Here is a 13,240-nt window from a genome sequence, read left to right on the forward strand (position 1 = left end):
GCTATTGCCTGCGAGTGTCAGCTGTTATAAACATGCCTAACTTCCTAAGAGAATGCTTTTAAATTGGACTGCAAAACCATTTGCCTACTAACGAAATGATCTAACATTTATTCTGGTTCTTCCGACTTGTATTGGCGGTGTGGGCAAGCACTGAGCTCCTTATATATTATATATGGTGGGGTTGTCCACTTATCCTAGGTAGAAAAAAAACAAACAATAAATGCAATTTGCTCTGCCCAAATTAGCCCTCATGTCCACGGGGAAAAAATCAGGCCCACTACGGATTCTCCATGGAGAATCCGTAGCGGGTCCCTCCTGCCCCGCAGACATGAGGGCTGAAAATAAGAATAAACTCACCCGCAGGGGGTTCATGCAGATCTTCTCTTCTTCGCGACCGGATCTTCTTTCTGCGGCTGGCGGATATGCTTGGCACGCCGGCGGCGTGCCGCGCGTATGCGCCGGGCATATCCGCCGGGCTGAAGAATGAAGATCCGGCCGGGAAGAAGAGAAGATCTGCACGGTCCGCTGCGGGTAAGTTTATTCTTATTTTAGGTCTCCCGCAGATCTGGACGGCTTCCATAGGTTTCTATAGAAGCCTGCGGGAGCCGTCCCCGCGGGAGACCCGCACCTAAATGGAGCATGTCCATTTTTTTTCATGCTCCATATTTTTTTTATTCACTTTTATTGACCATCCGCGGGTATTTATCTACCCGCGTGTGGTCAATGCATCCCTATGGGGTGCAGATCCGCATGCGGGAGAAGGGTTGAAATCCACTGCGGATTTTAATTCTTCTTTTCCCCGTGGACATGAGGCCTTAAGCTAACCCCTGAATTGATACTTTTAAACTTGCCATCCAAGGATTGCCCTTTGGGTAAAAATAATCTTCCAACCTTCCTAATCATGGTGGCTAAACTACTAAATGGCTGAGCAAAAGCCCACCAGACTCTAAAATGTGGTGAATAGAGCATTTCTGATCTCTCGTCTGGAGGAAACCTCAAGCTGGGAATCCTGGACACGGTAGGTTTTCTTTTGTACGCGCCCCTTGGTCAGCCTGGTGTTCATCCAGCCCTCTTGCATAGTGGGCCTGATTGTACCTTGCTAAACCTTCTATTATGCTTGATCCATATTATTCCATATCCTTGCCCATGCCTGTTGCCTTACATTTGCTTCCTACTGTTTGTTATATACTTGAATCAGCGCAGAGTACGAATTATTTGGTAAACTGATTCTTGCTCATTGGATTGCATATTGTGCTGTACCTCTTTAGTACTTTTCTTGATATTCGCAAAATAAAGAATAGATTTAAAAAAAAAAAAAAAAGAAATGGCGCTGCAGGGAAATCCAAAAGGTTTTCCCACTAAAAGCACTTATCCCCTATTCACAGTATAAGGAAGTTGTCTGAACGCTGGGGATCCAAACGCTGGGTTTCCTAGCAATCCGAGGCAGGTTCAGTAGAATACCCCATGTGGTCATGCTTGACTGCTGCTCAATTCACGTCTATGGGACGGAGGGGGATTGTGGAGTACGCCAAGTGAATGGTGTGCCAGTCTAGCATGAGCACCGCTGCTCCGATGACATGGGATACTGGAGTGTAGGATCGATGGGGGTCACAGGATTTGAACACCCAGCGATCAGACACTTATCTCCTAGCCTTTGCAACGGCCGGTGATAACATGTCAGGGGACTCTAATTGCAAAAAGCAATTGTCCAAATCAGGAACTCCTTGTAACCTGTGAAATTCTTTTTTGGTACTAAAGTCGTCTAGAATAGTGATGGGAATCATGTTAACCAAAAGAAGACTCGAGAAGCTAGTTACTTATTGATTACTTCAGGTTACAGCGGATACATTTCTGGAGTTCAACGGAGAAAAAAAAAGGAATGGGTTTGTACCTCGGATTCCACTTCCAAAATTTCATCTCCGGCTGACGGCAGTTCTTTCCAGCCCACTATTTCCACGGGCATGCTCGGTAACACTTCATTCAGCATAGTGTTGTTTTCATCCAGCAGTAGCCGCACTTTAGCCAGAGCTTTTCCAGCCACCAATACTGCTCCTTTTTTAAGGGTTCCCCTCTGCACAATGGCTGTGGTCACTGGACTGAAGCCCAAAAGAGAGTGATAGAATGGTACATTAAGTTAGAAGACAACATTGCGATGTGGAGACTTTCAAAGTTCAAATTGCCTTTAGGGACTACCTATTCTGCACGGTGAACACCGTTTAAAAAAAAAAAAAAAAACAAAAAAAAAAAAAACACACAAGGAAAGACAGAATTGCTGTTTTTCTTTGTTACCCAGACTCCCCCCAAAAATTGAATCAGGCGTTATCAAAAGTATGCATATGCTCCAAAATGGTACAAATAAAAACTACAGCTTGTCCCACAAAAAACAAGCCTTCTCTCAGCTCGATTGTTGAAAACATAAACAGTTATAGGTCTCAGAATATAGTGATGGAAAGTAAGTTTTGTACAATGGAGTTTCTTTACTTTTTAAAAGTGAGAAAACTCTCAGTGTCTGTTTTCCAGTCGGACATCCTTAACCCTTTCTAATCCACTGTCTGACGTCTTAAGACATTATAATTTAAGGCTGTACAGCTCAGATGTTGGAAGACATCCGTCGGGGTTCTCTTACTGTATATTGCCAGCCTCTCTGCTGTCGGAGCCTATCCAACATGTCACCTCACGCAGTACTGGCTTTAGCCAGCAGATAGCGCCGTTGTATAACGGCAGAAAAAGAGTAAGCCCCCTAGGAAAACCAGGATACAAATTGGATTGGAAAGGGTTAATACCAATCGTGACTTGTCTGTTCATAAGCTTTTTGGAAAAGGTTACCTCCTTCAGGGAGATTATCTCTAAATTGTACCACACGCTCACATATAACACAGAATGCCCATCATATATCAATTGTTGGGACAGCGATCTCGGTATAGCACTCTCACAAGATGAAGGTAAGGCCATCTTAAAAAACTCGCACTCAGCCTCAACAACAATAAGATACCAAGAGCTAAAATTATAAAATAATTTCCAGATGGTACAAGACCCCAAAAAAAAAAATCGATCCAGCATACTCCCCTCTATGCTGGAGATGTCTCAAAGCAGAAGGTACACTCTTAAACATCCTGTACTCATGCTCATCTCTACAGCCTTTCCTGTGAGAAGTGCAAAGGATACTAAGGGCTCATGCCCACGGACGGCGCGGGATACACCCGGGGTTGGCGATGGAAATGGAAAAAATGTATAGCTCTTGAAAGGTGGGACGTAAACTAAACTAAAAAAAATCTCTGGTGTTGATGGGGGCTACATAGTTCCAGTGACAGTCATAAGTGATGTTACATACCCTTTCCCTTTGTCAATTCGACACTCAATGACTGTTCCTTCCACCAAGCCTGTGGGATCCGCCTTCAATGACAAGATCTCTGCTAGTGTGACTACAGCTTCTGTTAGCGCTTCTACGTTTTCTCCCTGCAATAGATGTTGTACAAGTTTTTAAACAGACTATACTACAAAGCTGGATGCCAACATGTGCCTTTCCACCATAAGAGGTATGTATGCATTACAAGCATCAACCAATTCCTACAGGAAACATTTCTTATGACAATAGTCATTCAACAACGACCTGTACGTCCGTGTGTGAGTGAGTGGGTTTGTGAGTGACTTATATGCTCTGCCCCTGATCACATGACAGTGACATCATCAAAGTTCTTTCATCCCCAGTGATGGAGTTACATGCTGAGAGCTCCTGTATGCACATGGCTGCTGTCCGTCTAGGTTAGAATTCCATTGCAACTGATGCCGCAGGGGGTTTGTAGTCCGCCCATAATCTGAACAAGTATGCAGGACCTGCGATGACATGACCATCATGTGATCAGGGCGGAGCATGTAAGTTATTCACTCGGGATGTGTGTCGCTGTCATGTGATCAGTGGCAGACTATGATGGTGAAGTCATCACACGTGCATCTTCAGTGCTGTGCTGCTTCTGCTCCCTGTTGTATGGTATGAACAATGTATGTAGCAGAGCTATGTGGTGCACTGCGCCACTAGAAACACTAGCACTATAATTTCCAATAAGTACTAGTAATTAACTATTAAGGGGTTTCATAATATTCCAAATACATGATATTTTGTTTTATTCAGCTAAATTATCTGAAGTGTACATGGCACTACTGGCGGACTGCGGGCCATTTCAGTGGATTTCAATACATAGCTTACAAATAAGTGGATTAATACACCAAACTTCATACTGTACTGTGCAAACTAGAATTCAATAGGTCCAAAATGAAGTGATGCTCAAACCATATGAGAGCGCTCAATATAATATTAAACCCAAATCACCATTGAGATACATACTTTATTCTGCCATAATTAAAATACAGGATTGGTGTACAAGGACTAATTATTAGAGATGAGCGAGTATACTCGCTAAGGCACATTGCTCGAGCGAGTAGTGCCTTAGCCGAGTATCTCCCCGCTCGTCTCTAAAGATTCGGGGGCCGGCGCGGGTGGCAGGCGAGTTGCAGCGGGGAGCTCGGGGGAGAGAGGGAGAGAGAGATCTACCCTCTGTTCCTCCCCGCTCTCCCCCGCTGCTCCCCACCCCCCGCCGGCCCCCAAATCTTTAGAGACGAGCGGGGAAATACTCGGCTAAGGCACTAGCTCGAGTAATGTGCCTTACCGAGTATACTAGCTCATCTCTACTAATCATTTATCCAATGCCTGAAAGCGCTGCGGAATAAGTTGGCGCTATACAAATAAAGATTATTATTAATCAATCATATCTCAATGAATCAAAGCAACAATGTAACACTAGTGACTGGCATATAAACACTCCCACTACAGCGCTCGTCTGGTTAATGGGCAACATTACTGCTATGACACTAACTGTACTAATATAACAAAAATCTGCAGCTTAGGGTGCTTTTATAAGGTCAGATCTGTCGGGCAACAGATGATGGTTCCTGTGCATCGCTGACTGAATGGAGGTGGAGCGGGCTGGAGATCATTCCGGCCCACCTGCCTCCCTTCACAGTAAGCAAGCAGTCGTCCATAAGTGAAAGACTTCCTGTTTACACAAAAACGATACATCGTTGAGTTTTCGCTGACTGAAAAGTGAACGACTGCTTATTTATCGTTCAGTCGGTGCATGCGTTTACACCGAATTACAATTGTTCAGATTCTCACTGGTTCATAGGAATCTGAACGATGATCGTTCCGTGTAAAAGCGCCCTTACACTCCGATTTCCACTACAGATGTGCCATAAATCTGCAGGAGAACTAGGGTTCTTTTAGACAAATCGATTCCCTTTCGAATGAGTTAGTGACATCACCGCTCGCTCGCACATCGTTCGCTCTCAGGCGGCCTGCTAAGACAGGCAGAAACATCGTTGGCTCGTTCAAACGATAATCCCTCAAGCTTTCGCATTCGCTGTATAAGTGAATTAGAAGGACTGAACGATTGCTGTTTAAACTGAATGATAAGTGAACGAACCAACAATGGTTTTATTGCTTGCAGAAAATAAATGACGACCGACTAGTGAACGATTATAATCGTTCCGTCTAAAAGCGCCATTTAAGAGAGCTAATGCTTGGCATTTCCATGCAAAAAAAATTACAGTAGTTTTTTTCCCCACTGTGCAACAAAAGTGTGTGTGCAAATTCTGTATAGCATGTGGGCGGTATGGCAAACATTCCATTTAAATACATGCGAAGTGGAATATTCTTGGATTTGAGTAAGATGTCATTGTAAAATCTGTGCAAAATCTGACACAGGTAATTAGGACCTAACAATGTAATCACAATTTTCGGTACTTTTACATTAACATTACCTTTAATGCAGAAATGTGAACTGCTTGGACATCGCCCCCAAATTCCTCACATACTATATTATGAGACAGGAGCTCTGTCTTTACTCTTTCTGGATTGGCCTCAGGCTTGTCACACTTGTTTATAGCCAAAACAACAGGAACTGCGGTATAGGTAAGAAACAAAAACCTAACATTATTATACGAAATATGCATCAGACCTTAAGATTGTTTACAAGTCTCCCCTTCATAAGATAAGGGGTGTTTAACCCCTTTGACTTTAATCTGCACATGTAAGCTGACATGGCTTATTGCTTTCAACCCTTTCCAATCCATTTTTGGATTGAGGGTTTCCTAGGGGGCTTGCTGTTTCTGATGTTAAACAACATCGCCATCTGCAGGCTAAAGCTAGGTAACTACAAGATGGGACGTGTCTGAGGAGAGGAGCGGCCAGCACAACCCTGGCTGACATCTTCTGACATCGGAGCTGCACAGGCTTCAGTGGTTATGTCGGAAGATGTCAAACAGTGGATTGGAAAGGGTTAAATCACACTACAATTCTCCAAACAAGGCTGTGATTTGGATAACTTGACCCAAAACCAAATTGTGATAAGGAAATCTCATTAGCAGCCCTGTTAAAGCTTTATCATGGATTGCATTGTAAAAACCTGATGACAAGGGTTGTCCCATGAAGGCAGCCCTTGTACACATGCCCTGTTAAGGAGTATGGAGATCTCTCTGCAATCGTTCAGTTTAAATGGGGCAAACGACGAGTGAGAATTGCGAAGTTTCATTCAGTCGGCATAAAAACAAGCGCTGAATCGGGCACTTATCATTCAGCATTACACATAGGACTACACAATACTCAACAAGAATCATACAGTCTAAATTGGCTGACCGAGTGAGAATGAGCTGGTGATGAGGTCACCATCTCGTTCCATCGGGCAAACGAGACCCGTGCGATTCTCGGTCCGCGTAAAAGTGGCATTACAGAAAAATCCCCAGATTTCTTATCATCCATACAGGACTACTACATGTATTAGCTAAGTACAATACTGGTGTTGCAATATACATATTTCCTTTTTTTTTTTATTTTGGGCCATGGCATAGAAGGAAAAGTCTTGACTTAATGAATAGCAACCTGTAAACTGCAGCCACTACATACAATTAATACTTGGTGGTGTTCGGCATGTTAAAATTGTGCTAAACAGTGAAGCTAATGACTTTGTGAAAGGAGACAAAATCCCAGAAACTGCAGACTATCATAGCTTGAAACTGCAAAGTATCAGGTTGAATTCTCATCAAACTTCTAATGACTTGTCCGTAAGTATGTGTGTGGGTGCTTCTCATGCTCCGCCCCTGATCACATATCGGTGACGTCATCGTAGGTCCTACAGCATATATAAAAGCACAGAGCCTGCCCAACTGAAGAACAAAGTTAGGGCTCTTGGAAGGGGAGGAGAAAAATAACAAAATGAGAATACAACTAAGCCGTTATCATATTAGACACAACTCAGCGGTCCTGACAGGAGACACCGACCTACAGCCATCAAAGAGATACGGCGGCTTGAAGGACCTACGGTGACGTCACTTACACGTGACCAGCGCTGCTTTGGAAGGAGCCATTGTGGAGTTTGGTAGAACGTACTGTATACTGGATAAACACCAACTCAAAGAGCCACCTACAGAGCTGGACAGCAGCTACCAGGACCTGTGATTATGTCTCCGTCATGTGATCATCTATGTGGCTGGAGTCAGGGATCACATGACCAGGGGCTGAGCACTGTATCCAGGAGTTTGCCGTGCTGGTCGTCATTCCTGATGGATAAGCTGAAGGCAACAGGATGTAGCACAGCTGTGTGTGTAATGTGTGGGAATCAGTATGGATGCAGTAGAGCTGTGTGTGTAATGTGTGGGAATCAAGGTGGATGTAGTAGAGCTAATGTGTGATGTCTGGAAATCAGGATGGATGTAGCAGAGCTGTGTGGTGCAATACAGAAACACTGGTACTATAATTTCCTAATAATTACTAGTAAATGTACATGTGCCAGTCATGTAAGCTACTGTATACTAACTTACCTTTAGCATTCCTCGTGTGTTGGATGGACTCAATGGTTTGCTTCATTACACCATCTTCTGCTGCGACTACCAGTACAACAATATCAGTCACATTCGCACCTCTCTCCCGCATTGTTGAAAAGGCTGCGTGTCCAGGAGTGTCAAGAAAAGTGATCTTGTCCCCTGAAGCTAAACGGACTAGAGAATAAAAGTTGAAAATTACAAGAAAAAACAAGAAACATTCAGCTATATTAAAAAAAAAACCAAAAAAAAAAAAAACAGCATCTCTGTTAGACTGCATCTCTTTGGGTGTGTTCCCTGGCACGTTACTACTCTCATCCATGGGCAGTATACATCATGCACTCTCTCTTGTGAGCAATTTTGGAGTCCTAGAGGTTGGCCCTGCACTGATCATACAAGGATAGACACTTGAAGCCTAACTCTGGGGCCTCCCGCTTCCCTTGATCATCTTTGAAATGTTTTTACTCCTTGATCAGTCATCAATGGTAAATTCAGTTGATTGGATATAATTTTAAAGACAAATCCCGGTCTATATAAGATCTCACAGCTCACAATGCGTGAAGGCACAGATCAGGATTAAAAAAAAGTTACAAAAAATTTCACTGAAAGTTCCTGAGAGCACATTCTTAAATAGAAGGCATTTGGAACAACCAGGACTCTTCCCAGAGCTGCCGACCCACCGAACTAAGTAATCGGGGTGAGAAGGGCCTTGGTAAGGGAGGTGACCAAGAACCCAATGGTCACTGTGGCCAAGCTCCAAAGATCCTGTTTGCATATGGGAGAGACCATCCAGAAGGTCAACCATCACTGCAGCCTCCCACCAATTATGGCAGAGTGGTCAGAAAGAAGCCTCTCCACAGTAGAAGACATAGGAAAGCCTGTCTGGAGTTTGACAAAAAGCACCTAAAGGGCTCTCAGACTGTGAGAAACAAGATTCTTTGGTCTGATTAAACCAAGATTGAAGTTTTTGGCCTGAATTCTAACTGTTATGTCTGGAGGAAACCAGCTGCCGCTCATCACCTGCCCAATACCATGCCTACAGTCAAGCATAGTGCTGGCAGCATCATGTTTTTCAGCAGCTGGCATGGGCAGACTGTCCAGGGTTGATTGAAAGCTGAATGGAGCAAAGTACAGAGATATTCGTAATCAAAACCTCAGGCTGGGCAGAAGGTTTAGCTTCCAACAAGATAATGACCCTAAGCAAACAGCCAAGACAACACTGGAGTGGATTACGGACAACTCTGTGAATGTCTTTCAGTGGCCCAGCTAGTGACTGGACTTGAACCCAATCGAACATCTCTGGAGAGATCTGCAAATGGCTGTCCACAGACGGCCCCCATCCAATATGAGAGAACGTGAGAGAATTCTGAAGAATGCCGAAAATCCCCAAATCCCCATAGTGTGCAAGCGTTGTTGCATTATAGCTAAGAAGACTGGAGTCTGTAATCACTGCCAAAAGGTGCTTCAGCTAAGTACAGGGTGTGATTAATGCTGTAAAAAAAAAAACAAAAAACAAATAGCAAAATGTGATCTTTCTCCTTCCCCTCCAAAAAAAAATAATAAAGGTTATGCAATACATTATATGCACTGAAATAATTATACCAATAAAAAGCTCACCACGAAAAAAACCAAGCGCTCATGTAGCCATTTTGACAGAAAAGACGTTGTGGCTTTTGAAAAGTGGATATGAAAATCCCCTAGAAATCATCATGTCCTTCGGTCAAAAACTGGTCCTATCACTAAGGGGTTAAGAACTAGGCCTATTCTGCATGCTTGCTTAATATCAAACTGGGGGAAGTAGCTCATAGTTATACATCGGTTTGAAGCCGTAGCATATCTCTCCCAGCAAGTCTCACCACTAAATGCTCCTATGTGTTGGGTGATCCCACCGGCCTCCATTGCTGCAATCTGGGATTTCCTCAGCTGGTCGAGCAATGTTGTTTTCCCATGATCTACATGTCCCATTATAGTTACTACGGGGTGTCTGGGTACCAGTAGAGAAGGGTCTGCAGGACCTCTGAAATTGGAACAAACGTTTAAACAAAATTACTACTACTTACAAGGTTGTATTTGCGAATGCAACAAGCCATAAAGTTAGCAAATAACTGCGCCGATGCATGCAAGCCAAGGTTGCAACAACTACAGTAACAGAAGCACGTGCTTCAGCACACATACGTATTTAATATCCAGCTAAAACGGCATAACTGTTTTATATACTAACTGCCTAAAAATGCGAGATTCCAAATGGATTCTGGGAAAGTTAAGGCCCATTTACACACAACGATTATCGCTCAAAATCCGTACAAACAATGGCATATAAGTGATAATCGTTGTGTGTAAACGCTGTCGCTGTTCACTTAGGCTGAACGACGATTTTAAGGGGAGTTTAAAAACCATCGTTCAGCTGGAGAAAACCAACAGGGACCTCATGCTGTGTTCTGAACCAGAGCCGGAGATTACCTTGTATTGTGCTGACAGCCCGTACGAGAACATTGGAGCTGTGTGCAGAGCTCAGACTACATGCTGTGCTCTGCAAACAGCCCCCGGAGGCCCTTTTACATGCAAATGAAGCTGACAAAGTGTTAATGGACATTAGTGTCCATTAACACAACCCAAATACGGTCGCTAAAACGGTCGTTTGAAAGATTGTCTGTGTGTAAATGGGGATTTACTGTATTTGTGCAGCCATGGCTTATGCGCACCTGTGCATTTCATCTCCCTGAACCCATAAAGCTTAAGACAAAGAGAGCTGCCCGTTAACATTACAAACCTATCCAAAAGCAGTCATCGTCTGGACGTATCAAATGGGCCTACATGTTTTGATGAAAATATTTGGATTTTGATGCGGTTAGTTTATCAGATATTTAATGTGTATGCGTGCTGAGGGCAGCTTTCTGTTACTGAGGTTGCATTTCCTGCGCATGCAGTTAATGTTCTGACTGGTTTATTTACAGCACGCCTTTTATCAGAGCACGACTTGATCATATGTTCCCATTTGTGAACCATGCACCTGAGGGAACTCTACAAAAAGCTTCCAAAATGTATATGGAGAGAAAACAAAGACCGCAAATGAAGGTGTGTAAACCATTATGAGTGATAATCTCTGTACAACACTGAGGAATGAGCTGGAGCTATACAAGAAACAGAAAATCTATGAAAAGCCTACAACTGATTATGAGAATACCTTTTCACGGCATCTTTATTTTCCATGACTTTTTCTATTTTCTTTTCTGCAAATCTGAACTTCATGCCAGCCTTCTTTACGCTTGCCTTTAGCATCTCATCAGTTAGTACCGAAGATGGTTTTAAATGGTCCACATTATAGTTAGAGTAAATGAGAGTTTCATAAATGTCATCTAAAAAAAAAAAACCCAAAAAACCCCACATCACTAAATGATAAAGATTATTATATTTTAAAGCAGATTTATCATCAAGCTTCATTGCCTTACATGAGGCTATTTGTGCAGGGTGCACTTTCCTTGCCCTCCTCAGTCATTGATAAGCTAATGCGCATGCAGATAATGGCAACTAGTGGTAAGTCACCACTGACCAGGGCAGAGGGAGGCCCAATAAGTGCATTAAGAAGACCACACGGCCAGCATTAACCCCTTAGTGATGGCCCAACAGTGTTTTTACATCCTGCCATTGCAGGATGTGTATGGAGGAAGTTATCGCCGCTATCTCCCTCCATACAGTGCGGGCGTGAGCTGTTTATTACGGCCGATTGAGGCTATTAACCCTTTAAATGCACTGACTGATGTTCAGAGGTCCCGTATGGCCCCTCACGCGGAGAAATCGGGGAAGCCGAGCGGGTGTCATGGCAGCTGGGGGTCTTTTGAAAAGCCCCATGGCTGTCCTGGCAGACTGCCCATCAAGTCGTCCCCGTGGGGTGGCTTGGTAGGCTGCCTGTCAGAATGCAATAGGATGTAATGGCAATACATCACACTGCAGAAGTGATCAAAGCAACGCTGGTTGTGGTCCCCCCTGGGGACTAAAAGAAAGTGTTAAAATAAAAACAATAAAGTTTTACTAATTATTATTTTAAAAAAAGTAATAAAAAAGTTAAAAAAAAACCTTTTGCCATATTTGCAATAAAAGAATCTAAATAATCAAGCAAAAATATGTATTTGGTATCGCTGCAATCGCAAAACTCCGATCTATGAAAGTAATGCATTATTTACCCCGCACGGTGAACGTCGTCCGAAAAAAAGAAGAACGTAAGTCAGAAATGCGCTTTTTTTGGTCACCTATATCCAAGAAAAATTGTAATAAAAAGCGATCAAAAAGTTATTTGCATTAAAAAAAATGGTAACAACGGAAACAATAGAACATACCGCACAAAAAGAGCCCTAACACAACTATGTCGACGGAAAAATGAAAAAAAAGTTATTGTGCGCAGAAAATGGAGACAAAATTATTTTAAAAAATTAAATATCTTAAAAAAAAAAAAAAAAAAAACACAAGTAGTACAGCAAAAAAAAAAAAAACAGCAAAAAAACTATACAAGTTTGGTATCGTAGCAATCATACTGACCCATAGAATAAAGTTATCACGTCGTTTTTGTTGCAGTATGTGCGCCGTATAAACAGAACGCACCGAAAGATGGCGGAATGTCGTTTTTTTTCTCATTTCTCTCCCCTTTGAATTTTTTAAAAGTTTTTCAGTACATTATATGGTACATTAAATAGCACCATTGAAAAATACAAGTCATCCTACAAAAAACAAGCCCTCATACAGCAACGTCGATGGATGAATTATGAAGTTTTTAAAAAGGAGGAAGAAAAAACAAAAAAAAGTTCCGTCACTAAGGGGTTAAAGGGAATGTGTCATCAGAAAATTACCTATTACATAAATCCCATTTTTCTATTACACATATTGTTAAAGAGCTTTTGCAGATTTTTATTTATTTAATTGTCGGTCAGAATCTGTATTTAAAAAACAAATGCGTTGAGTGAGGGCTTACAGCGCCAACACCGGGGTGAGGTAAGTATGACACTCAGCAGGTCACTTGCTTTCAGGCTATAAGCTTACCTTATAGGGCTAAAAGTAGGTGATGGCAGTTTTTTTAACCCCTTAACAACTGCCGATACGCCTTTTGACAATCTGCGAATCGGGGTATGTATGAAGAGAGATTGCGGGGAGATTTCTCTTCATACATCACAGCGGCAACAGCTCCAATAAGCGGTGCGGCTCATCTGAGCTGTTAGCCCTTTAAATGCGGCTGTAAGTTCTGTACTGTCTCCCACGATGAGATTGCAGGGAGCCGTGCGGGTGTCATGGCAGCTGGGGGCCTTCTGAAAAGCCCCAGGGCTATCATGGCAAATTTGCCTATCAAGCAATGAGCATGTGGTGGTTTGCTAGAATGCCTGCC

At 42.8% G+C, this 13,240-nt stretch overlaps 1 protein-coding gene across 3 annotated transcripts in view; it reads right to left on the bottom strand.

The window, feature by feature from the left end:
• The window catches only part of MTIF2 (mitochondrial translational initiation factor 2), a 35,645-nt gene that overhangs the window by 14,471 nt on the left and 7,934 nt on the right, over window positions 1-13,240 (bottom strand). For all 3 annotated transcript variants that reach the window (XM_066595683.1, XM_066595681.1, XM_066595682.1), the window contains exons 4-9: window positions 11,054-11,225; window positions 9,726-9,886; window positions 7,870-8,046; window positions 5,815-5,954; window positions 3,332-3,456; window positions 1,892-2,096 (exon numbers count right to left, since the gene is read on the bottom strand). In XM_066595683.1, the coding sequence (XP_066451780.1) occupies window positions 1,892-2,096; window positions 3,332-3,456; window positions 5,815-5,954; window positions 7,870-8,046; window positions 9,726-9,886; window positions 11,054-11,225 (980 nt within the window). The remainder of the gene's footprint in view (window positions 1-1,891; window positions 2,097-3,331; window positions 3,457-5,814; window positions 5,955-7,869; window positions 8,047-9,725; window positions 9,887-11,053; window positions 11,226-13,240) is intronic.

Source organism: Eleutherodactylus coqui, chromosome 3 (genome assembly GCF_035609145.1).
Source record: "Eleutherodactylus coqui strain aEleCoq1 chromosome 3, aEleCoq1.hap1, whole genome shotgun sequence".
Taxonomy (NCBI): domain Eukaryota; kingdom Metazoa; phylum Chordata; class Amphibia; order Anura; family Eleutherodactylidae; genus Eleutherodactylus; species Eleutherodactylus coqui.